We start from the raw sequence: 27,546 nt of genomic DNA, 5'->3' as shown, positions 1-27,546 counted from the left end.
ACTTAGCATTTGTAAATGGAGAATATACTGCTTTATTTTTATATAATCCCTCCTTTTGCTTGCAGCATTTTGTGATATCACAATGAAAATAAAAACGTCTGGATCATATGTAGCATATGTACCTATATTCCCAGATGTATGGTAATATTCTTTAAAAAAATCCAACATTGTTCTAATGTGTGCAAAAGATAGCAAGCCAATTTCTTATTTTGAGATCTAATAATGTAATGAACATTCTCTCAATTTATATTGATGTTAGAAAAGAATCTGTTGCCTTTACTAACTAAAGTATTTAATTTTTTTGTTTCCTGAAGTAACAAATATCCACTCCTCCTTTTAGATAAGTAGGTTCAAATGAAGAAGGAAAACAGGACTGTGACATTAACAATTTTAGTTCAGCTTTGTAGCTGTCTAACATAGGGTTTTAAACTGATATACATTGCTGTAACAGTGTCACAGAAGATTGATGGCAATAGTGAAGTTACAACAAAACTCCATTGGAGTTTCTGGTGTTACTTGTGCTCCAGCATTCCAGAAAACTGAAACCATAATACAGCAAATCTGTCATATATGGAAGAAATCCTTTGGGGGTTTTTTAGTATCCGTAAAAGAGGAACAGTCATTTTGATGTTATGTCCTTCTCGTGCCTTGAGATAACCTCTTGACTGACAACATGGAACAGTACTCATAGGTAGTGGATCTGACAAATTCTGGTTTCTTGAAGGGATCTGGGAAAACAGCCAACTGTGGGGCCTCTTGGCTTCATTATAAATTAAACGTGTAGTTTTTCTGGCAAGATAAAGCTAATAAGCTTTGTTGCTGTATTCACTGTCATACTAGACAAATACAAAGTTCCCTATGATTGAAGAGGCAGGAAAAGCAAGGCCATATGCCATTTTTGAGGTTGCTTACATCAGTCTTCCTCACATGGCTTTTCATTGCTCTCTGGGTTGCAAGACTTCACAATTTCCAGTGCTTTGGTCACCAGGCTTCCACGCGTTTTCTGCCCCCGGGGGTATTGTCTGAGCTGTGTCTGGAACAGACATTAGTGATTTCATTAGCCAATTCAGGGATCTTCAGTAGAACAAGGAAGGAGTAATATTTCAGTTTAAATCAATAATTTCCTGGATTCAAGAGTGAATTTTGAATCCACTAGGCTAGACAGTCTTATAAGTTGGGTCTGTGCACACTATTTATACAGTCATTACGACTGTCATAAGGCAGAAGTATATGAATAGCTCTCAAGCCTGTGATTTCACTTATCCAGAGGATAAGAAAACTGGTCCATATGGAGTAGTGTCACCAGGAGAAACTAAGATCACCTTGTCCCAGAATAGCATGCATTTGATAATTAGGATGCTCCTCTGCATGATGAAGAGCTTACATACCTTCCGGCAAAGGTGGCTGGAGGACGGTTTTAAACACAGAACTTCTGGATAAAGAGGACCACTCTCTGTCCCTTCCAACCTTTATTTTCGGTAGCAATTGGAATGTTGATTTGCCTAAAGCCATCTGTGGTATAAAATAGGAAAGAATATGACCAAAAAATGGTACTAATTTAATATGTTGGCTTCTTAAATATTTTTTTTAAGGGATTTTATTTGAGAGTTAGATTTTTTTTTGTCACCTATCACTGTGTGTTCTGAAGTAATTCTGTGAGAGCAGTGATACCTAAATACTGAAGAACACACACACTCATTCTCTCTTGTGTTCAGTATTTACAGTATGACTTCCTAATCCCTTCTTATTCATCACTCTGTATCCTTCCTAGGAGAATGAAATGGGACAATCACAGTTCACTGGTCATGTTTTACACTGGGATTAGAAGCATCCCTCCTTTCCAGAGCTCTCCCCACTGGTTCAGGGGCAGTTTTAGCTTATAGTATTTCTTTGATCATTTTAATAAATCAGTGAATTGGACAAAGTAATTCAGTGTCTGAACCCAAATCTAATTTAAAATCTTTGTTCAAGTTGTACAGCCTTCTGCTTGAGTGATCGTAAATGGTAATGTAAATGGAGTTTAGTTTGCTGTGAGGATTTCCTTTATAGTTAACATTAAATCCCATGTTGGTCTGCCTCAACATTTGGTCTTTTCTGCTCCCTGATTCCCATTCTTGGATATCTCAGTGCTGTGATGACTTAAGCCTTTCCTTTCTTCATGTCTTTTCTCGTTACCCTTTTTTCTGTAATGAGGGTATGATACATAGCGCTGTACTGTATGTATCTAAGCAGGGATGTGTCAGTAGTTATAGCGTCCTTACTCTGTATAGAACCAAATAAAAATCTAAAGCAAGTCAGGAAAATAGCATCAATATTCTTGACTATCTGAGATTAAGTTGCCTTAGAATGAAGAGTGTTTCACAATAATCAATGAAACACTGTAGCTGATTTATCCAAGTAAAGAAGTTTAGTTCATAATATAGTAAGTTTTTCACTTGACAACTTGACACTTTTTAAACTTCATATGACCTCGTGAAGCTTGAGCTAATCTAAAAGCAGGGTCACAACTTTTTAGTTTTATTCTGCTTCTTACAAAGCAGAATATCAGGTCTAAGTTAACATTTACTGGTTCCGTTTTTGTTTTGGGTTTTTTTTTTTTTTTTTCCCCTTGCTTTATCAGTATTCCACAATAAAGAAGTTTTGGGTTTCCTTATTTTGAACATTTGGGAACCATCAACGTGAAAATATTCTAAATTATAGTATTTGTATTTTTTCTGTAATGAACTTTCCTAAATCAAATCTGTGCGTATTTATTGACAAAGTCTTTTCTGGGGCTCGGAACAGCAGTGAGCAAATGTCCCCAAAGTAGTTGGGCTTTTTAATCCATTTGTATTTAGTATGTCTTGGGAGTAAAACTTTAGAAAGCATAGTCACAGAGATTGCTTCATAATGTCAGGACGCTGCTGAAAAGTAGAATTAGCATGATGTTATTCTGCATGGTTAGGCCAGGATTTCAACAAAATGGATGTTATAGTGGAATAAATTAGCAGATGATTTCAGTTATGGTTCTCAGTATAAGTGACATTTTAACATATATTAAATAAATGAGTAATGTTTAAACTTAAGTGTTTCATTGAAGAAGAGAAGCAGAGTCTAAATGAATTTGGTTTGCTATTTATGGTAGCAGTGTTCTGCTTTGAATTACTTGGGTGAATGAAGGTATTGCTATTAAGTTAGAACCAACAAATTGTCTTAACGAACAACTCAGGCTGAAATCTTGTTGATGAATAATGGATACATTCTCTTACCTGATGAATGCCAGCAAAAACAAGGGGATACTCAGTGAAGCTTTAAGATAAAACAATGATAGAGATTTTTTTTATGGATTACGTAATTAACCATATGTACTTAACCAACTGGTTCACATATTGCCAAAACGAATCTCTTATGACCACCTTTTAAATTTCGTTATTTAATTGCATTTTACATAAAGTATTGTCCATTCATATTAAAACCTGTATAGTTTGAGACATAACCTGTATCAGCAGGTTGGAAAGAACACCTCCCCTGCACCTCTCACCTCAAAACCCTCTCTTGTATTGGCCAGTGTCCATAATAGGATTTTACAATTCAAAGAATCTGCTTTCAACTAGGTTAGGCTACTGATATTATAGAACCTCCTCAGAATGAAGCAATTTCTGAACTAAATTTAACTGCTTTACAGCTGTCTAACGATGTGAGTCATTGCTAATGAATAATTTTTTCCAGGCAAATGCTTTGGAACTGAGATAACGCTTAAGAACGTATACCTTGGCTTCCCTGAAAATGTGAATTTCAGGTCATTTACCAACTCAAAAATTAGTCTTCAGTCTTGGGGACTACTTTATTCCCTGCAGGACTGGCAGCTCCCTAGAAGCTTGTAAGGAAAATACCTCTCAGTATCAGTTTTCAGAAACAGCAAACATTAGCGATAAGATTGTTAGAAGGCTTGAAGGAAACTCAAGCTATTTACTAGCAGGACAGAAGGATTGCAAACATGATAGTAATATTCTAGGAATATGATTTGAAACATCTGTTTTAAATACTGTTTTTTATAGGGAATTCAACAGTGCAGAAAATACTCTTTACTATTCAGAAGATACTATAATTACAATTCAATTTATGGTGACTGTTCTTGTTAGTTCTACTTTTCAGTCATCTGTCAGCAAACTGGTGCTACCAGAGAATGATTAGGTATGCAAAAGAAAGCAGGACAAAAGGAATCAAAGGGATGGAAATAAATGTCCTTAAAGATTATTTATGTAAACATTGATGAACTATTTTTCTGGCTGTTACAAATCTACTTGTTAGGCACCTTTGTATGAAAAAACGATGGAAAGAGAATAGTCTTTTGGATCAGTGTCAATTGTTTGTTGCTCCTTCACCAAAGGTACAAAATAATTAACTGTCTATACAAGTTAAGTCAATTTTTGTTGTAGCAGCACTTCTTCCTACATAACATTCTTTCCTCAAGTCAACCTGTTGCATTAGTTTGCATGCAAAGTTAGGTCAAACATAGAGCATTAATTGTATTAGGTGTCCTGCAATTCCTAGCTTTTTTTTTTTTAAGCTTTGTTTTCTCTGTATGCATGTTTCTTCCTTTTGAAGCGGTAGCAATGTGCCTCTTTGTGGTCCATACATTTATTTGCCAATTAAGGTTTTATTTTAAGTAGAAATCAGAAAAGTAAATTCTTTGTGCTTTCTAAGCTGTATAGCAACAAAATGCTTTATTTGTAAAACTAAACACTCTAGAACTTCATGCTAATTTCAAAAGACTTTTTGCAGATCATGAAAGTAAAAATGACAACAAGATTTTATCTTCTAAAAAGGCAAGCAATGTTTTTTAATGGGAGCTGTTCTGAATTTTAACTGAACATGAGTAGCAGTAGACAGGTATGACTGTGTAAGATGTGCCACTGTGCTGAAGTATACTCATCTTAAATTCTCATTTTGTCCTGTCCTTCTCCGTGCTGTGCCCCCATCCTCTAGCCTGTTTCTCTTTCTTAAGCCAAGTGTATGTTCCTCTGTAGCGACTGAAGGAATCTCTTGCTGTAAGATTCTCCATGCCAATTCAAGGTGTTGAAAGTTTAGTTTGGCAACATCAGGTCATTTCCAAAGTGCACAATGCTACTCCAAGGTGATGTTGCAAGAACAGTAATGTTCCAGATAAGTGTTGAAGTAAAAAAAGGAAAACTTTCTTGGGAGGCAAAATAAAAATTAATCCTGTCTTCACTGGGTGGCAAAATTAATGTAAACTGAACAAATGTTTACCACTTAACTGAACAGTTCACCATCTCTGTGCTGAAGTGTTAACTGAGACTTCAGAATTTGAAGTTCTTTAAGTAGAGAGAGAGGGAGCACCAGTACATTTCATAGTGTCTTTAATTTACTTGGTGCTTAACAAACTTCACAAAATTAACTGATATGCAGACTACTTGAAGATGATTTTTAGTATGATGATTCAAGAACAAGAATCTCTGAATATAACCTGATAACAATTCAACCATATTTCTATCCATTAGTTGGCTCATAAAGTAAAAAGAGCATACTGAGTGCTGCTGAACTTTGGAAGGAACTCTGACTTGTGTTTGCCAAAATGTTACTAAAAAAATGGAAATTGTTTTGGTCTACCTTGAACTTTTAAATTACTTAAAAATCTCACCCTTGCAACAAGACATGGTCTGCCTAAAGCTTCAGAATTCATTCAGCCTCCGCTCATTATTGCTAGTCTTGCGAATTTAACCTTTAAAATTAATAGCAAGAACATCACTTTTGGTCTAATTATTCAGTACAGTAATATGAAAGATATTCACTCATGTCACAGGCGTTACATCACTGGGGCCTTTAAAAGTAACCCTGGTGAGGTACCATTTGAACCTTATAGTGGAGGTTCAAATGGAGCCTAACACATACAAAAGATCAAATTTTGCTTCCATGCGTGCAGTGGTGAGCTATACTTCCCCAGGAATTTGTTTATGCTAAACTAGATTTTTGCAATTCATGTAGGAGAATTGTAGTGATACTTTTGGACCATCTGCAGTAGAAAGACAGTTAGAAGGATGAGGTTTTCAGTGTGACATTTGTAAAACCAGAGCTTAATCTTATAAAAGTGACCAGTATTATCTGCTTGTAGGCTTTCACTATGGTCTCCAAAAAGTAACATCAAGAAACATGGTAATATCTACAAATCCAGTAGTATACCTCTCTTGCACAGTCTCTCAAGACTAAAGGTGGCCTCTCATTAATGCATTTTAGGAACAAAATTTCTTCAATTCAGATCCAGGTCAGTTTTCTAGAGTAAACGTCTTACCCCTTCTTCTGAAGCAATAATTTATTATGTCAGATACAACAATGTGACAATGTCTATTGTAACTGTTACGTTCTTGTCCTGATTTTGATGCAAACCCACCTTTTTCAGCTTCTCAAATACTTTGGGATTCTAGTAAAATTAAGTGTGACTGCAGGCTATCAAATTTTTATCAGATATTATGTATGTCTATATATATGAATTTATATATTTATATATATTTTTCATATATATGATTTTTTTTCTTTTACCACTTTATTCCTTTTGCAAGTCAAACTTCTAAACTCAAAAAAGAGTAGCAAGAAGAAAATTGAAAGTTGGAAATGAAACATAAATGCAGTTAATTCTGTTACAACCCAGATGATGAAAAACGTTGTCATTGTAAAGTGTTGATGTTTGATTAAAAATATGTATTTTGAACGAGGATAAAGGTTCTTTTCCAATAAAGAAAAAGATTGAATGACAAGTTCATAAGCCTACTTCATTTATTCTAATTCAGAAGTCACTGGTACAATAGAAGTTATTTTCCAAGTGTTCAATTTCCATATACCCTAGGGCTGACGATGGTTCTACAGAAGGATGAGGCATGATCTGAAGGATCTAATAGTAACCTCTAACTAGAGGAATATGGGAATCTAGTGGCTTTGGTGGGCGTTAAACTGGACATGTCTCATTTAAATCCTTTGGCTGTTTTTAATTTGCATGTGCTTGGGGTTTTCAGTGAGATTGGTATTTGCAAAAAGTAGAATGCTTCCTTGCCTTTGGAACAGAATGCCAGAGGAAACTTCTCTTGCCTCTGCTCCCGTGCTTCAGGGCTGGAAGGAAAAATAATTAGTTCCACACAACTAGGAATAAATCACCCAAGTTGAAACATGATAGTGCCTGTCAACTGGTAATGTTGGAAAAAAAAGATTTCAATAAACCATTATTGATAGGAAATTGGCATACAGAGCTGATGATTCCGGTGTATGTATGTGTACCTTTACAGTAAGCTTAGTATTGCTAACTTAGCTATAGATTGCTGGCTTTCCCCTGCGAAATATGTATATATGGCACAAATAAAGACTGTGAAGAACCTAATAATAGTATATATTTTTTATTTTCCCTTTTTGGAAAGATGGTGCAGTAATACGTATCTTCCATAAGTTTATAGAACATTGCAGAGGACATATGTCATCTTCTGAATATTTCAAGACTAAACAATGCTTGCTTAATCCTAGTCTCTTTATGCTTTGCAGAGGGTTTGCAGATTTCGTTGCATTTTATTTAATCTCGTGTTGGGAAGAAAAGAAAGGTCCTGTTTTGGTTATCATCTGTTTTATTTTTATCAGTTATTTGAGAATTTGTTCAGAATTACTTTTTTCTTTTTTTTTTATTTTTTTTTTTTGTTTTTGGAAGAAAGGTTGGTAAAACAAATGACGTTATTAAGTATTCTTTTTTTTAAAGAATTCTCAAACTTCTTACAAGGACATAAGACTGAAATTCTTCATTAACTAGATGGACAAAGCATAAGCTATTCTTTGTTTTCTTCTTCAGATTATATAATTTTGGAGAATCTATAGTTTACTTATTATTTGTTACACTGGTGCAGGTTTTGGAGAAAACTGGAATAAAGGCAATTATTATTGATTGCGATTTCATACGGAAATTTTGCATCTATTAGTATACAGATTTTTCAGTTTTGATGCATTGTGCAAGTTCCGGTTTTCTGTAGTTTAAAGTTTCCCTTGTTTGGGAACTATCAGTTATCTGACCCTGCAAAAGGCATAGTTGTAGATAGAGTAGGGTTTTTAGGTAATGCGTATCTATTAGTATGGCTTAGAATATGTAATTGTACCTGCTGTTCCCCGGATGATAATAAAAACCACCATTCATTACTCCAAACTGAAAAGTATGCATGTAGACTGAAAGAATAGACAGGTTCACACTTCCTACATATTACACTATTTTTTATTTTTTTATTATTACATTATTTTTGTATACAGGAGGGTGCAGTTGCCAGGGGAAGATGCAGCAGTCATATGTAGTCCTATTGTACAGCTGTCGTCTTACTCTCGTCACAGTAAACAGTGTTACTGAAACATGAAAATATATGCTGTGCTTGTGCAAATGGTTGTGCTGCCTTGGCAAGCGTCTTAATATCTGCCAAAGCTGAATTATTTAGCTGTCTCTTATGTGTGGTTTTCTCACAGCAGAAAGTCACTGCACTATCCCCTTTTCAGCCAGTTGGAGCCTTTGCGAGAGCATTTTGCCTCCAGAAGTAAACATGAATCTAAGAATAGCTCAGCCTTCTTTGTAGTATATTTTCATGGTTGGCTGTCTAAACAGCCAGCCTGTCTAGACAGCTGACGACACTGAAAGCTCCTAAGGTCAAAAGCAGCCACGTAGGCTACTCCTGGGGATGTTACCTCCTTGGTAGCTATATGTGTGGGCGCCAGGAGAACTTTTCGGTCAGAACGAGTAGGGTTCTTTCTGAGGCTCCATGGGCTACAAGCATATATTAGTAAGGCATTAAATAATAGATAGGAGTGCATAAAGAAGGAATTTTGAAATTCTTGCAGTTATTTGTAACTCGAATGGTATGTCACCGGTTATGGTGTTTTGGTGCTCTTTAAAGTTTGTTTTGCAGCGTCATTTGTGTTGTGCCCAAATTTAAATTTTGAGCATAACAGAGACCTATGACTTTTTTCTAATAGAAACTATTGATAAACCAAAATCAATTTCAGTCCATTCTTTAAACAACAACAAAAAAACCTTACGTAGTTGTTCTGCTATTAGTAATGCATAGATTGTGTACGTAGCTGGATCGTAAGTTTACATGTGCTTGCATAAGAGAAACAAAAAAAATGGTATGAAGAATCTTGTATCAGAAGACACTTTCCGTGGCCATGGGTTACAGAAGAACATTAGCAAGGGTTTCCTTGAATTAGGTTGTTCTTTCTCCTAGCTTCCACTTGTAACACATCTACTGTTATTTGTGACTAGGTGTTCAGCCTTCTGCAAAATCCTTTACATTTATCATTACGGATCTAGACCATTTTCTAGAACTATGTTCCAGATGTAATTTTAATAGAGGTTAAAAAAGTAGTAGTGCATGTGTCTAAATAGCCATTTGCTCTGTAATCACAGCAACTCAGTTTTTTCCAATGTTGAAGAGTAAAACCTGGGGATAGTTGCTGTGTTTCCACTAACTGAGGAGCTGCTAACTGCAGTTCAACAGGTGAAGCAAAAAGGCTAGTTAGTGCTTTCATTTAGTTTACAAATACTGGACTAGGTCGCCTATGGGATTGTCTGGTTACATTATTTCTTAAGAATGTCTTTGAAAGAATATCTTGCTGCAAGTGTTTCAGAGATAGATACACCATTTTATGATGTACGTTTGCTGAGGCAAGAAGAGCTTGTCAGCAACAACAACAAAAAGGAATCAACTGAGAAATCTGTACCTGGTTTAGTCCTTTGCTGTTAAATTTGTTTTCAACAGGTTATCATAACGTTAATGGGCCTGTTTATAGTGATGTGTATGTGTGCATAAAATGGGTTTAGCATTAGATCTTCTCAGTCTGTCAAAAGATATATTCGGAACTCGTAAAATGGATTGAATTCTACACCTGCAGGAAACAAGGCTAATATATTGTCTACACAGGGAATGATGCTTTTTGTTAGTCCATCATACAGTAAATTACCATATAAAATGAAAAAGCAACATGCCAGTACAGTAAAGAATATGACAGTACCTTAAAATAATACTACTTTGCAACTTCTTAATTATCAAGTGCCTTTTTTGGTTTACATATACAATAATGTTTTTCTCAGCTTTTTTCCTTTCCTGTTGTTAATGCATTGATCATCCATCAGTCATACAGTGCCCAGCATCCTTAGAAATGAGGAATAATACTCTTCCTTTCTATTGGTCTTGTGAATATTATTTAGACTTTCTTGCTCTGAATTCTTTCCTGATTATCAGAAAGGTTACTGATTCCTTGTTAATATTTGATGGTTTTGGTTGCATAGCTTGATGTTTTGATGGTAGGATTACAGGAACTGGGCTCTTGCCCAATTCGTTTGCTTTAATACACTCCTAAAATGATTTTGCATGCTTTTGCTTGCTGTTGTCTTAAAATTTATTCCTACTCTTTAAGATTGAAAATCTACAAGAGCAGTTAAGAGATAAGGAGAAGCAAATGAGCAGCTTAAAGGATCGGGTGAAATCCTTGCAGGCTGACACCACTAATACCGACACTGCCTTGACCACGCTGGAAGAAGCACTTGCAGAAAAAGTGAGTATGGAAAGCCTAAGCCCTTTCTTTCGAAAACTCCTTCTATTAATAACCTCTCGAAAGCCGGCTTTTCCGTGTATTTCCTGCGCTCTGTATACAAGACATCTCTAATACAAAGCCCCAGTGACATCCTTTGTGTCTGCCTGCTGAGGAGGGATGAGTGTGTGGAGGCTGCAGCGGTGGGTCCCTCACTAGAGGGCACTGCAGGATATCCATAGAGCCAGGCCGGGGTACTCCCCCCTCCCCCGGTACCATGAGGAGGGCAGGAAGGCAGAGCTGAGCCACAACCTATTGCTCTGATCATTAGCTTCTTATCATCATTTTGTGTGATGGTGTTCTCACAGTTGTCTCTTTTCGTGGTGCATCTTTGATATGATTGTGGCATGCCTTACATTTCAACTGTGGATTCTTCCGCTTTTTGCCCTTTCTTTCCTGCCTACCTTTGTGCCTGTCTTCCTTCTTCTTTGCTCAGATATTTTAATAGTAAATTTATTTTTCAAGTTTTGTTGTGTGAAATGGAGTTTTAATTCACGATATGAATCAAAATGAATAGTTATCCTGATAACTAACATTTCTTTATGCTTGCCCAATTCTCAGGAGACAGCTGACTGAGGGAATAGCCTTGTCTATTCTGTTTTAGTGGGGCAACATTTTAAATTTACTATATATTTTTTCTTGATTCCCAGAGAACCAGGGTTACAGCTCCTTTAGTCTGTCAGATTCTATAAATATAAAGCTATGGTAAAGCCTTCCTGACATTGGGGAATTCACTTGCATCCCTTCAGATTCCAAGATAACCAAAGCTCTATTGATATCTGGTGTTCTGGAAAGTTATTTTGCTGGCCTTTCTTACTGTATATCGATCCCAGTGTCACATACGCACTACAGCCCTTCCTCTCAGTAGGACCACAGACTTAACTGTACATTTTGGAAAAACAAGATTTAAGTAAGGAAGGAAGCAATATATAATGTATCCTGGTCTAAGTTAATTTTGATTACCAGAACCAGATAAATTGTGTTGGACTGTAACAGTACAGTGAACTTTCAGAGATACAGAAAGCCTGGTATTTCTTAGCAATAAATCCATAGATTTCTCAAGTTTCCTCATTCTTGAGGATCTGTTTTACAACCATTAAAAAAAGAAAAGAAAATGGCAGTGGTCTAGTGGGAGGTGTTCCTGCCCATGGCAAGGAGGTTGGAACTAGATGATCTTAAGGTCCTTTCCAACCCTAACTATTCTATGATATCCTATGCTCCTCCTTATCTGCAGTGTGTAAGAAGTGTTGTGATAAGAACTTTCAGATGTTGAACTTAATAAGAGGGATTTTCTTCACAGAGTGCTTTCTTTTCTTAGGAAAGGACCATTGAGCGCCTAAAGGAGCAACGTGACAGAGATGAACGAGAAAAACAGGAAGAAATCGACAACTACAAAAAAGACATTAAGGAGCTGAAAGAGAAAGTCAGCATTTTACAAGGAGATCTCACAGAGAAAGAGGTTGACCAGCAGAATGAATCTGTTGTGTTAGAATTATTTGTTGTATTATATTTGAGGTGAAGAAAACCGTTCCTTTGTAATAATGGTCCTTCAACAAGTTTATCTGATAAAATAGATTGTTACAGAATTTTTCCAAGCATAAGTTTTTCTGAACCACCTGTTTATGGATAGCATGCAGTCCCCTTTGCAGCAGTTAATCATATTAGTAGCGAATGAGCGATGGTCAGTGATAGCATTTACTGGAGCTCTGCATATAGACAGCTGAAGGCGGAGAACAAGCTTGTTCCTGTCTAAATATAGGGAGGAAAGGACAGAGGTTGATCAAAGCTGCAGGTGCTAAAAGCATGCAGATAATGTTTATTCCTTTATGCAGACAATACAGCTAGCTCGTTCGACTCTGAGAAGTGTTCTTTTTTGATAATTAAATTGCTTGTTGGTAATGAGCCAGTTTGTTAGAGAAATTAACCTAGTTACATTAGAGAAATATAAACATTCTCTGTTCCTCTCTTGGAATTGTAACATTAAAGTTTACTTACTATCTTTTTCAAAACTCAATCAAAGTAGAGCAATACAAAAAAAAAACCAAAACGCATCCAGGAAGTGCTAAGATTTTGTCTGCTTGAAGGGCAACATTTGACAGGAAAAAAGCAACATAAAAATGGTTCACAAAACAAGAAGTTGAGATGTCTTTTGGTGATGGGTAGCATGGATTGGTTTCACCCCATAGCAGCGGTATATAGAAAAGCTTTGAACAGTCAGTTTTAGATACAGCAGCTGAATCTGATATACATATATGATTTTTAAATAGCATTTTAATTAAAACCAATTTTTCTTAAACATGACTGAAACATGAAATGCAAATTCCCGTTAACAAAACCTTCCATCTTTAAAAATCATTTTGAAATTAATTTAAATGAGATTTTATTCTGATTCTGAAAACCTGAATTAAATCAAGTTGTTTTAAATCAGTGTCATGAGCATCCTGTCAAAATACGTTGTTCTAAGTTGGGACCTGAACACAGCATGAAGGGACAGGAAGAAAATAAAGATAAAAAAGAAACTAGCTATTGCACATAAAGAGTATTTACTCAATAGTTATTTTACATCTTTTATTTTAGTCATCCTTACTGGATCTGAAGGAACATGCTTCATCCTTAGCTTCATCAGGACTGAAGAAAGATTCCAGACTCAAGACACTAGAAATTGCATTGGAACAGAAAAAAGAAGAATGTTTGAAGATGGAAACTCAATTGAAGAAGGTGATCTCACTTCATATTTAAATATGTGGTGTAAACATTCAGTGTTAGACAAATTTGCCATGTCTACGCAGAAAACTTTGGCTCTTAAGGTTGAATTCTGTGAATTGGTTTTCAGCAAGACCTGTGAAGTTGTGTCCATGCAAACCATACTACAAGATAAGCCAATCAGAAAGTAACTTTCAGACACTGGTGCTAATTTTGGATGTCATTTACATGCAATAAAAGTGCTGTTGACTTTTTTTTTTTTTTGAACAGGTACTAGGAATTAAAGACTTAGTCTGCTTCACTACAGTTCATAGCGGTAATTGTGCCATTAAGCTGGTGTAACAGCTAAAAAATTAGCAGCTAAATATTTCACATATAAATTATCATCAATGCTTGTAGGTGTTAATGTGATAAATTTAGAAGCATGATTGGCCCAGCCCATAGGAATGCATAAAAACAAGTGAAAAGAATGTATCACCAGTGAAGTGTGTGATCTTTTGTTTTAATCTCATTGCCAGTCGCAGCTGATACACTGCTAGGAGTTTGCTGTTCAGAAAAATAATACTCTATTACAAGCAAGGCAATTCATTTGAACAGAATCTTTGGGTTTGCATTGCAAGCAAATATCTTTTATGTTTGCATTGCAAGCTGCCTTTATTTTAGCTCTGAGTAGCATGAATACTGCACTGTTTAGAGGAACACTGATTTGATTTTAACTTTTTGGTTTTAAAAGAGCAGGTGATGAAGAAGCATAAAACACACTAATCGAAATAGTGATAACACTTCTATTTATAAAATTAGAACAAGACATAAGGCAACACGATTTTTTAAAGACACTTATGTCGTGGATTGTAGTGTTCTAGCTGTTTCTTTACCTCTACCCAGGAAAAGAAGGAGTGCCCATGCTGTAGTTTGGAACTCTATCCTAGTTCCTCAGATGAATGTGAGATCAAATTTTGAGTTATCAGTTAAGATCTGTTGTGTGGGTACAAGGTGGTTGTTAATGCACCTGACAACTCTGTGTAAGTGAACTTTACACATATACTTGTATCTAGACCCACTATTGCCCTTCTTTTTATTTCTATTATGCAAAAGAAACAGTTCTGTTATTCAGCATCAACAAAATACAGCAGCAAAAAAAGATAGTTGTATACATCGAAGTGGTCTCACAGGCTGTTTTCAGTGTACCGTAGAGTGGGTGAGTATTTCAGAAGTCCTGAAGGACCCTTTCGTTTGAATTCCCTGTCATGAATTGCAGTTTCACCCTTTGTCAGTGTGTTACTAGTAAGGAGTCAAGGAATATATTGTAGCTAAGATTTGCGAGAGATTGTTATAGCAATTGGATGATATTATTAGCATGTAGGTAGACAGGTATGGCGGAGAACATTGTTACAATTACTTTAAGGAAAAAAAGTTGAATTACTAACTGGAAGAGCACATAACAAATAAGTTATGAAAAACCAGTTGTGGAAATTCAATTAATTAGGGAATATGTCTCTACATTTAACATTCGTTAATGTACTGCTTTCTGCTGCTTCCACTGAGATAACTTTCCTCACTATAAGCAGCGAGTATATCAGTAGTATAAGCGGGTGTGGAGGTTGACCAAAATCTGGTCAAGCATTGCTGGCTAAAAGATGAACGTGCAGTTAATTTGCACGGTGGTGACAGCTCTTCATTATAATTCCTTTAGGCCTACTTCTGCTTATTCCATTTCAGAGAGGATTGTGCTTACTAGCTAGTATCCAGGAACATTGCGTAAGGACACTGAGCCACTTCATAAGACCATATTTTTTTTAATCTAATCTCTTTATTTTTTTTAATTTTTCAGGAAATAATTAAAAGGGGGAATTATTCTCCTGTGACCCTTTTTCATGAGGGTTAAAATGGGAAAATAGCTGAAATGTTAAGAGCACTATTGATTGTACAGGACAGCTGTGGGACAAATAACTGTATTCCTAATTTAGTTCTGAAAAAATAATGAATATAAATTCATTGTCAGGTAAATACAAATAGATTTGTATCTTCCCATCCAAAGGAGCTATCAAAATAATTCAGTCAGGATAGTTTCAGTTTTACAAGTAAAGAAAATCGATAGCCTGCTATTACCTATGTGCAGTATAAAGCCTTTCCATAATACTCTGGATATCTGGTCCTCTGCTTCTCTGGATATCTGGTCCTAAGCGTTACTGCTTACTAGGGCATTTGGACCATTGTTTCCTGTGCAGAGACCCTAAAGTGCTCCTACTCATGTCCTACAAAATCATAAATACCTTTTTCGTTTTTTTTTTTTTAATACTGTGTCATATTGGGCTACTGCATTCTTTTTATTCAAGGGGAAATTAAAATTCAATCGAAAGATTTAATTTTTTTTGTTGTTGGTGGTGATAAGGCAGTCCACAATAGCTTTTTATAAAGGAATCAAAGTTCTAGGGCCCAGGTATGATTGCATGTAACTAACCATGCATTTGCTTTCCTCAGGCTATACAAAAGAGCCCACTTCTACCACTGATCCTCCTTGCTTTCTGGAACCAAGTCACGGTTACTCTTAGTTACTCAAGAAAAAGTAGTTAGCAACCACTTGGATGTTTTTTACTTATGACTAAGTTTAGATATTTCTTTAATAACCTTTTTCCAGCTGTTTTTAATTTGCTAATGTGTTTTGTCATTTGCAGAAAAGTAGAAAAACGTATTTTTAAAAGGCTTTCTCTCTTTAAATACATTGCAGATATTTATTCAGGCAGTCTGACATTTTCGAGGTGGGTTAATTCCTTGTTATCCTTGAAACAATTAGAGAATCCAGCTTCTAAAACCTCGGGTTTACGCATCTGCATTGTTAACCGTTGCAAATAACTGTCACAATTAACCTTAAAACTAATGGCTCCAAAGAGCATTCAGTTTAAAGCTGAATTAGAAGTTTATTATGTTGAGTTTTATTACATTGTCTTAGCACTCTTTTGTATAAGACATGCAGGAAGGACTCTCTTCACAGCTTCAAAAAAAAAAGCAAAAAGCTTGTTCTTTTAGGTTATTTCTCTTACAGTTTGAACGGAGCTGTGTCCAACATCAATCTTGTTTCTCTTGCCTCTTATTTCCACTGAACAGTTTGAGTACTTTCAGTTAAATCTATTAGCCTTAGAAGTTAAAAAGCTGACAGAACAGACTGAATTGGACTACTGTTAAGCCATTAGATAAAAAAGATTTGGGCAGCCCTTGGAAAAAACTCTTGCTAATGTCTAAACAGTGAAACTTGGAGAAATCATGAACAGTGCAAGCTTCCACTTTTTCTGTAAAAGGGATTTAACTTTACACTAAACTGAAATATTATTAAACAAGTGGAGTGGGGGGGTGCTGAAAAGTTGCTGGTATTATTTTCTTTCCGTGTAAGAAGTCTCCAGTGTCTTGACTCAAGGTGTCTACTTTTCATTGTTACTATTCCTCTTCTTACTAATGACTATTTTATATTGATCCCTGTCTCAGCAAATAAAACTGCAGTGTTTTTCATATTTGGGGTTGGGTTTTTTAATAATGGTGCCATGGTTATGTAAATCATTGCTTCTGTGCTCAGTTGTGATCCTGCTGCCAGCAGGAGATACTATGGGAGATTCTGAATGCTGAAAGCAAGCCATAAATCTGTGTTGAGTTTACATGGCCTGGTGTCCTGCCTTAAATAGTCTCCTTTTTTGCTGAGATGGAATCGTTAGAGGGAAATCACGCACAGGGGGTTCTTTCCCTGGTTTTCTTTGAAGTGTTATTTTTCTGTGTGGTGGCTTGTTTGCCTTTTTTTTGTTTGCCTTTTTTTAATTGGGAAACTCATTTTTCAAACTTCTATTTTAATGTAATAGTTTTATAGTGAAAAAAGTGTTCTTCTAGTTGTTTTTCTTCAGGATACTAGCTTTTTCTGTCTTGTCTTTCCCATTCAATATGCTTTGTTTCATTCTGTTTTTTTAATCTAGGGGAGATCAACTAATATTATAATTTGTTCCAACAAAGATGAGCAGATTTTTGTCTGTCTTCATTTCCAGTGCATAGTTTTCCTCCCTATAGATATTTTCCTTATTTGAAAGGGATCAAGGTTAGAGAAAAGAAAGAGTCCAAAACCATATGTTAACAAACTTCCCCTTGATGCATTCTAGGAACTTTTCATCAGAGAATATTAGCAGTGATTCCCTGCCAGGAAAATGCCTCTAGATTCAACAGGCTTACTCAGAGGGTGCTTTTTTTTCTGCTGTGGTGTTCTACCTTCAAGTTCAGGAGGATAATATCTTTCAAAACACAGGAAAAAATGACTGAAGTGTTGATCCAAATTCTATGTTTCACAAGATTTAGCTCAGCTAGTCTAATACAGGCTCTGGTGCTTTTATTTTTGTGAATATGAATTTCCTGCCACAACTGAAAACATTACTGGTAATATTGGTAGATAAGATAGAAATACTATTTTTTGTTCTCAGCTGATGATCGTTTTTTTCTTCAAACAAAGGACGATAAATGATGTATTCAGCATAGCAATCTAGAAAGAAAAAGGCTACCATTGAAATCAGGATGTCTTTTAAAAATAGAAGTAAAAATTGAGCAAGTGCGTTCAGCATTCTGATAGTGTTGGTTACTGAATTAGTTTTCTAAACCATTTAGCTGTCTGGTAATTAATGTAAGTTAAGCACTAGAAATTAAAGTCCTTCTCAACCTGTAAAACCCAAACATAGGGCTACATTAAGTGTTTGAGGACTAAGAAATCAAGATCAAGTTTGGAATTTGCACAAGGGTAACTCGCCATGTTTCTCATGTTTCAAAAGCTCATTAGTAGTGCATGCTAAAATCACAAATTAAGATTCTGTTGTCTTAGTAAATTAATGTTGTGGTTATTATTTTAAATTCTTTTCTTGTTACATCTTTTCTTTTTCTCTCTCACACTGTTCCTATCCCCAACTTTCCCCATCTTCTCCTGTCTTCTTTCTCCCTTTAGCACCCTGAGGTTTTATTGGGTCATCCATCCAAGCCAGTAAGTTCCCTGGCAAACTGAGAGGCTGTTGCCAACTCCATTTAATTTTCTGTGTTGCATGTGTATTCACCTGTGCATTTATATGTGGGCCAACATAGAGTATGTTGGTGAATCACTTTAGTAGTGGGTATGGATAGTATAGGTACAAACAAGATTCTATGATATGTCTGACCAGTCACGCTCAAAAAAGCCTTCTGAGATGCTTTTTTTTACTTTATGGCTGTGTTGGTCTAATTTCATTTTTGTTCAGACAGCTTAATGTTGTGCCAATGTTTTTGTTTCCCTTTGCTGCAGTTGCTGGAAGTGTCCCGTAGCTTTTCTTTCATCTCCATTGTCTGTGCATTTTTAAAGCAAGAATGTAGAATTTCCATGCAAATCAAGCTTCTTGCATGAAAGAATTTTGTAACACCATGTGCAGCAGCACATAAGAAATAATAATTAAGCTATGGCAAGTAAAAAATTGCTTAAAAACTTGTGTAACCATTAAGCATACTGGTACTATGTCAGTTTAATTTTGGATCCTATTACCAGCCTTCTGTTTGATGTCAAAGAGCACTCCTTTCAAGGAGTGTTTGTATAATAATATCTTGACACCATAAATTACATAATCCAAGGTGGTTTTCATCAGAGAGTTCTTTTGTGACTGTGTGCATAAAGAAATTGTGTTACAAAACTTTCAGGAGTCTGATATCTGTGTTACACTTGACAATGATCAGGGTAAATATAGCTGTATCCTGACAGTCATTGTCTGAAGGTCACAGAATAGCTGGTGCTTTTAATAGTTTAGGTTTTGTGACACACAATATTGGAAATTATTTTAATAAAGTAGATAATACAATGCATTTGTGGGAATAGATTTGGAAAAAGAGTTGTGGTGTGCAATAGGGAAAATTGTTTTCATAGGACTATCAGAAATAACAATGAATAGTCAACTAGGGCATAAAAACTCCTACGCTGTATTTTGAGTTATTTATTATATGTAAAAACAGTCATTAATAAATATTCTAAAGTGTTTGGTGCACAAAGATTAGAAAAACAGGGTTTTTTTCTTAAAGGATATAAGATTAGTAAGATGCCATTTGAAGGATTTCATTATTTAGTATTTCACAACAGAGAATATTTTTCCCCAAAGGTTTTGTGTGTTCAGGTGTGAAATGCAGACTCAAGACTTTTCTGGTAAATTAATACATTCCTCCACTTCAGAATAATTTGACAGCCTCCTAACCTGTGGATTACACTGGTACAGTCATTGCTAAACTTGTTTAATGCATCCTCTTAAATAGATTCTTTTATCAGTTTATGGTTTTAAATCTTTACGTTGTTTCCTTCAGTCTGAGATTTTGTTTGGTTTTGTGTCTTTTTGAAAGAAACTCTCAGCCATATCAGCTCACTGTTTTTAAGAACAAAATGTAGAAGTATGTTAATTTTAACCTTTTTTAATGCTAGTAATTTTTTATAAAAGATTTGGTCCTTGTACCAGATATTTTTGATGCCCTTTTTAAATTTATCTTAATCAGCTAAAGGTGAAATGCGTTGTATATTTGTCCATGGTCAGTAGAAAGATAGATTTAGCAATGAAAGATTCCACCTGCACTGGTTATACCCAATCCTGAACAGGGAGCAAGACCTTCCCATTGCCTCTCTCCATTACCGCAGTCTCTTCTAGGTCTGGTCATTTGAGCAGGCAGCAGCACTGCTAAGTAGACTATTCACCAAATATGATGCTGGTTCCAAGCAGCTGCTTGATCAAATAGAGCAAAGCAAGAATCAACATCACGGTGTGCAAAACAGATCAGGATAAATAATCTGTTAGGATTGGAAGTTGATACTGAAAGTTAGCCACTGGGAAGATAAAAACAGATTGGATTTTGCTGGAGGAATGAGTAGCTAGGATTGCCAGGAAAATTATTCTTCTCCTATGAAGAAAGGCTGAGAGAATTGGGATTGTTCAGCCTGGAGAAGAGAAGACTCAGGGGAGACCTTGGAGCAGCCTTCCAGTACATGAAGCTGGCCTACAAGAAAGCTGGAAATGGACTTTTTACAAGGGCATGTAGTGACAGGACAAGGGGAAATGGCTTTAAACTGAAAGAGGGAAGATTTAGGTTAGATATTAGGAAGAATTTCTTTACTATGAGGATGGTGAGAGACTGGAACAGATTGCCCAGAGAGGTTGTAGATGTCCCATCCCTGGCAGTGTTCAAGGCCAACTTGAAAAGGCTTTGAGCAACTTGGTTTAGTGGAAGATGTCCCTGCCCATGGCAGCGGGGGTGGAACCAGATGATCTTTAAGGGCCCTTCCAACCCAAATCATTCTATGGTTCCGTGATTGTACTGAACCTGGGACTCAGTGAAGACATGGTATGAGGATGGGCTTGCACATGAGTAGAAGACACAGGCTACAGGCGCTGTTGAATAGAACTAACTGTGAACAAAAAGGTGCCTCAAATCTGAAAAATGTGGTAGGAAAAGGATGAGGAGCACTGGCAGATTAGTGGAATCTGCGGGGATAAGAGGAGTGGAATTTGAATCTGGAAAAATAATATTGACAAAAGGGTGGGGAAATGAGATATAGTAAAAAAGGATTGTACTTGGTGCAAATAGGTGGGAGAATTTGTGCCCAAGAGAGCATATTCTCTATGAAATCTTTTATACCATGCACAGTTTCTGAGACTCCCCATTGGAAGTCAGAAAATGCAAAATGTGGGAACAAACTCTGTATTTTATTTCCCAGGGTGATATAGCCAGCATACAGAATAAGGTACAAGAGGCTATGGGGTGCTTTTTAAAGTTGCAGTCCTGTTGATGGCTCATGACCATGTCAAGATCACCTCATGCAGTAGAAAATTGGAGGAGTTTTCTCCTCTATTTTCTTATACTTAAAAAATCAAAACTTACCTACTCTACCCTGTTTAGAAACCTTGTTAAGATAACATTCATTTTGAAAAATTAAATATCCAAAAGCTAGGAAATGGCCAATGCAACGTTGTGTAGCCTTTCTCGTTTTTCATTTTGAGGTGGTTGTTACAGCATTTATTAATTATTGTCTGCCAGACTCTTGCATTGAGTGAATAAGATAGGATATTTTTGCATCTCAGTTTTTCACCTGCACAACAGGTGTAATAACGCATCTTCATTTCCCACTGGTGGTGTCATGAAGTGGTTAGTTACCATTTGCCAAGAAACAGCCTACAGCATATAGAAAGAAAACTGGGAAAATATTTCTTTTCAGTGTCATTTTGTAACTTAGAGTAAACAAGGTATAGAGCCATACACTGAATATCAAAAAACAAGTACTGATTATCTGATTATTACTGAGTAAATCCCTTCTGCACATTGAATGAAGCTCTATTTCAGTAAAATAGTAGCCTATGTTCAGGTGAGCAAGGCCTGGTTTAGAGGAGGCATGGGTAAGGGGGTTGAAGCATGCTTGCAAAGAAAGCAATCACCTGGGCATTTCCCTCCTCTGTTTGCACACTCTTTGTGTTGGCGTAAATTCTAAAGAGAGCAAATTGTTAATGTTTATTAACGACTATGAGAACTCACATAGTTCTGAAGAGATCACTTTTTTTAGTAATGGGTTCTCTCAGGGCATCTCCCTGTTATTTACAATTTGAGCCTTCTTTATGAAGTTATTCCAACCAAACACTTGCTTGTTCAGTGTCAAAATTTACAGTCACATTTACAGATACTAACCATTGAAAAGATTTTGTCAATAATAAGATAACAAACAACTCTTTGTGACAGACTCAAGTTTTCCGGTACATAGTATACAAAAGAATTCACTTTTACTTCCAGAACAACCTTTTTGAAAAGCTGTATTATAGTATGTGGTGTTCAGAGCATTGGAACTAACGGGAGGAGCAAGTCTGGTTGGTTTTCAAATTTATAATTTTGTTGAAATAATAAAGACACGAAAGAATGTAGCGCACATGTTTTGTCATTTGAATTGCTGCCTTCACAATAGGAAAAATGAAATTGTTATATGTGTTTCTGTTTTGCAGTAAATAATCATAATATAGTTTTGTATTTGTGTGTGCTTTTACTATTTTTAGGAGACGTGAGGCACACTTGGAGGTAGGAGGGTGGATTAAAATGGGATTTCAGATTCTTGGGAACTTCTATTTTGTGGCCAAAAGTTCTTGGCAACATTTGTATGTGAAATGTTAAACTGAATTTACTGTCTCAATTCATAGGTAAAAGTAGAAAGTGTTTGCTGTGAATTATTTGCTGTTTGATTTGGTTAATCTTTTAGGAATAATGATTTGGAATTTTAGTCATAATGTTTGGAATTTTTATTTACATTTTAGAACTTTTAAATTAGATCTGTGCTATTGTTTTCTCCCCTGCTTCTGGCATGCTTTAAGCCATGTAAGACTACCTTGACGCTTAGTGAAGAGGATTTTGGCACGAGAAATAATCATCTTTGAAAATTCTTTTCAATGTGTTTTGTCTTCTTCTCCTCTCCATCTGTAAATAGTGGTTATTTCTGTGAAACATTGGTCATCTTTGTTTTAGTTGTAGAAGTTGGCTTTGTCAGCTGATTTTCTGTGGAAGCAATACAAGTTGTATTACATTTATTTGGGGAACAATCACTCTTTCTTTTATTCTTTTATCTTTAGGTACCTGAAGTATTCACCCCATCACTTACCACATTCCAGATGAGAAATGATGGCTAAAAGCAAAAAAGCCGAAAGCTGTTAAACCACCTTTTAGTTTATAGTCCCTCTTAAGAACTTCGAGAACATATCCAAAGTAGTAGCCTTAAACTAAGTAGTAAGGTTAAACTATTCTCAGTGCTGAACCACTTAAAATTTGAAATTAAATTAATACTGGCAAAGATTAATACTATCAGATGAGCTTTGCTAATAAAAACACAGCTTAAGAAAGTGCTGTTTTCTAGCTAAACATGGCTGTGTTTCTTACGCAGACCAGTGCAGAATCAAGCATGGAAGGTTGATTGTGCTCTTGAAAACAGCTTGAATTTACCTTTTTAACTCCACATGGGAACAGACATGGAGAGCTAATGACAGGGTCAGTAGTAACAGTTAAGAGGTTTGAAATGGCCTGTTATCAGGTAAACTCAGTGGTCTGTGACATAGCCTTTTCTTATTTCTCATTTGTCACAGGAGAAAATGCAATGTTCCCTTCACCCTAAGCAAGCTGTTTTTTCAATTTATTTAATTTTTATCATACTTTTATACATTTTCACATTTGTCTGTAACTATACGAAGAGGTTGCAGATTTAAGAACACTCTCTCAGGCAGAGCTGAAAGTTGAACCTGTGGAAATGCACTTCTTACAGTCTCTTAGTACAGCACAAACTTAGTGCATTTGTCACTTTGTATGTCAATTCTGTTTCAAAAATGAAATTACAGCCTTATTTTGGAAATTTTGTACACCTTTGGTGGGCAGTGGAAGTTGTATGTGGGGGTTTTTTTCTGCGAATATAGGAATTTATTATTTGTGTTTAACTTTCTTTACAGTTAAAAAAAATACTGCTGAATTATTCCGCACAATGTTGCATTGGGAAGGTAGCCAATTTCATCTGTTCCAGATCTTGATGCGAGTTTGTGGGAAACCTCTAAATGCACTGTTTTTTTCTCTTGTACAATAAATGAATCCAATAGGATTTTTGGTATGGTCATGTGACACATTTTTTGTACATAACCCACAAAATGGACCAAAATCACTCAGTCAGTAATTCACAACTCAGGAAGTGGTCTCCAGTTTACACCATATCACATAACGTTCTCTTTGTGTTAGGTGAAAGTATCCATACTTATGTGCATTATATACAAATAATACGTGTTACTTGTCTTAACTAATAATTTATGTTGTGTAAATAGCCCTTTCGTTCTATAAGAACCAGACACATTGACTTGTTGGCTAATTTTCTAAAAAAGAAAATCGATTTTCTCTTCTCAGTAGTGTCTCTCGGGTTGTTGTGGAGATACTTTTATTAACACAGAGTAATATAAATCAGGACTGTCCTGGCAGTAGAATTGCATTAGGTCTTATAACTTATTTTGAATTAGAGAGTTTAGTAATCCAGGCTAACAGCATAGCTTTGCTGGTTTTTTTTAAAGAAGTTTCTTGATTATCTGATTATGTATTTTGGATGACATTAAAGAGCCTGGAGGAGTATTTGCTAAAACAAACAAATTGAGATGTTTGAAAAATACCTAAATCCAAGAAACTTCAAGTTCTGTGTCTGGTGAAAACCAGACTGAACTCTATACATAGTGTCTCTTAGGATAATATGGGTGCTCCCAGTAGACTTACAGATGCCTCCCAGTAGATTTATAGATGCCCCTCCAAAACAGTGTTTCCAGTTCCTGCAAAACCATATTTGGGAGGGAAGGATGGGGGTTTTTGAAATTTAGGAATAGTTGAAAAGGAAATGGAATTAAATATTTCAGTTTTCCTGCAGGCTGGAAATCCCAGTAAGACATTTCAGGAACACCCACCAGGACTCTCCTTCCAAAGTAAAGTATGTTCTCTGAGGCTTGCAGCTGTTCGTGGAACCAACATGCTTGTCAGTCTCATTGCTGCAGTGTCCTCCTGGAATCTTCATCATCTTGGCAACACATTAGTTAGACTTGTGCTTGCTGTAGAGAGCCCTTTCCAAGAGTGTGTAATTTGAAGTGCTTGTGGGGCACTAAGGGATCTGGAAGCACTGACAGCCCTAACTATAAAAGGCTTCTCAAAGCTTCCAGGCTCCAGGGATGCACTTAGAGCCAGGTCTCAGTCAGGAGCTCAGAAGCAAGATTTTCAGATTTACAGCTCAGTGGCAGAGAGGTGTCAGGGTTTGACTTGAAAGTCACTCAGAAGTAAGGAGCCTTTTAAGTCTTCCTAAATGCATTGCCTCAGGAAAAGGTTCTGTTCTTCCAGGATCTATGGTTTTTGGGCTTTTCTGCTGAGATCTGCCCGGGAGACTTGGAGATTGCCAGACATTTTATTCTAGGCTAAAATACTGTGCAGGTTGTCCAGCTTTTTGGAATTCCTGCTTTAAAAAAAAAAAAAACAAAACCAAAACAGTTTAGCATTGACCCTCAGGCAGATGAAGCATCCCAGTGTTTGAGAAACCCAAATTTGTCCCAAGGTCATAGTCCCAGAAAAGACTGGTATCAAGACATTCTTCAGTCCTAGAATATTCTGCTTAGAGATTCTCTTGGATTTCACTAAAATGTGGCTTTGGCTTGAATGGAGCTAATTAAAAGCAAGAGACTTCAAAGCAAAAATGCTGGGGTCGATGAACAGATATTTTCCTCCAGTCTTATTTTACTGAATAATTAAACAGATTTGGCCAATTGTATTTTTTGCTGTTTGGTTCTTTGGAAGCAGCAGCTTTTAACTCTTGAGTTTTATGCTGCTGCAGTTCTTTCCAATTACCTTTAAAGGCCACAGAGTCTATCAGATTTAGATGTACTGTGCTTTGGAACAGAACATTGGCAGCTTGTAAAACAACTTTCCACAGCTGCACTCAAGGAGAAAAGTCTGTAGTCTGATTGGCTGTTGTAGGTTCATTTCAGACAAGAGAAAGGCCTTGAGTTTGCAGGCAATCTTAGTTGGCAGGATAGCTCCACCAAACTTGCTCTTCACTGAAGCAAATTTGAGCAATTCTGAGATACCTTTAACTGATATCAAATAGCAGTTCAAGATACAAGAGCAGAGGGTATGGGAGAATGAAAAGATAGTCCTTAGTCTGCTGGTTTAAATTCAGGCCTTCTCGTTGTCTTTGATATGCTTGGGAACTGTTGAATTAATTTCACTGATGAATTAGTGCTTTTTATAACAAACCAAACATTAAAAAAAAAAAAACTCCACAAAAAACCCCTACCAGAAACAAACACTCAGTCCTTTAAAGCTTTTTGTCCCCATAGCCAGATATTGACAAATCATATTTCCTAGATAACTAGGCAAAAACAATTTCAGTAGGTAGCCAAACTCAAATTATTCCTAGTCTGTATGGTTCAGATAACTAGCAAGGACTTCAGTACGTCAGCACCATCTGTGCAAATCTATACGACACTGCATAGTCATGTAATTATTGAAGGCTATTAACCTGGGATTTGTTTTTCTATATTATCTAGGTCAAAAATACTTCCGATAACTAATTCTATAACCATATCACTGTTTCAGAAGTGTATTTTAGACATTTTTTTATACCCACTCACACATTTCTTTTCTTTTCCTTTTAAAGAAGTTTAACTTTTTTTCATATTTTTACTTTGTTGTTCCGTCAATTCTAATTACAAAAATCGCTTACATTTTTTAGACTGAATTAAAAAAGGTAAATTTATTTATAAATTTTTATTTTCCTAGAAAGTGTTTCCCCATACTTAGAAGTAGCATATGCACTGTATATTTATTTCTGTGTAATAATTAATCTTGACAGTTTGAAACAGATATCTAGATAATGTTTTGCAGTCATCATACTATCTGTAAAATACATAGTATCTGTAAAATGAAGTGTTTTTTCTTGAACCTTTTTATCACAGGCTCACGAGGCAACACTGGAGGCTAGGGCCAGCCCAGAGCTGAGTGATCATATGCAGCAGCTGGAAAGGGAGGTAACACGATATCGGGAAGAATCTAGCAAGGCTCAAGCTGAAGTGGATCGTCTTCTGGAAATCTTGAAAGAGATGGAAAATGAGAAGAATGATAAGGATAAGAAGATAGCAGAACTAGAGAGGTGAGAATGGTATAAAGTTACTAGAGAAGCAAAAAAGCTGGTTAAAATTAGTGATAACTTAGTCCATTTTTCTTCTCCTAAAAACCTTAGAGTGCCTATTTTGGGAAAGTCTAGAGGGGTTTTTTGCCTTTAGTCATTTATTTTGGTAGACTATAAATGAAAAGGTGTCTTACTGTATGCTTTCATTACCTGGCTGCTTAAATACAGGGCCGATATAGATAGAACTAGAAGGTTAGATAGAGCTGTAAGGGGATGAAGATGGTAGGAAAAGTTGATGACACTGTGGTGTACTTGGAGAACCATTAATTCTTTTGATTTAATAAATTCCTCAGGCATGGTTTAAAAAAACCCCAAAAGACTAATAAGAAAAATTAATAGCTTGCGATACTAGGTTCCTCTGACAAGTGGCATTGAAACTCTTTGTACTGGTAGGGACGCAGGTGAACTTTGGCTCATGTGAAGCCAAATGAACACATTTGCTTTTGTCCAAATGAAATCTTATTCAGCACTTTTCATCATTTTCTACTCTTCTCTTGGAGCCAGGGTGTTCA

The 27,546-nt window shown here is 36.1% G+C and overlaps 1 protein-coding gene across 14 annotated transcripts in view; it reads left to right on the top strand.

Annotated features, from left to right (window-relative positions):
* ERC1 (ELKS/RAB6-interacting/CAST family member 1) overlaps positions 1–27,546 on the top strand; it is a 287,995-nt gene that overhangs the window by 92,923 nt on the left and 167,526 nt on the right. For all 14 annotated transcript variants that reach the window (XR_003990582.1, XR_003990581.1, XR_003990579.1 and 11 more), the window contains 4 exons: positions 10,426–10,563; positions 11,918–12,058; positions 13,177–13,317; positions 26,802–26,995. Coding sequence is in view for 8 of the 14 variants with exons in the window: in XM_030479675.1 (XP_030335535.1) it covers positions 10,426–10,563; positions 11,918–12,058; positions 13,177–13,317; positions 26,802–26,995 (614 nt within the window). In the remaining 6 variants the exon portion in view is untranslated. The remainder of the gene's footprint in view (positions 1–10,425; positions 10,564–11,917; positions 12,059–13,176; positions 13,318–26,801; positions 26,996–27,546) is intronic.

Source organism: Strigops habroptila, chromosome 3 (genome assembly GCF_004027225.2).
Source record: "Strigops habroptila isolate Jane chromosome 3, bStrHab1.2.pri, whole genome shotgun sequence".
Classification (NCBI taxonomy): domain Eukaryota; kingdom Metazoa; phylum Chordata; class Aves; order Psittaciformes; family Psittacidae; genus Strigops; species Strigops habroptila.
Note: the sequence above shows the minus strand (reverse complement) of the source record. Positions and strands in the feature narration are given on the sequence as shown.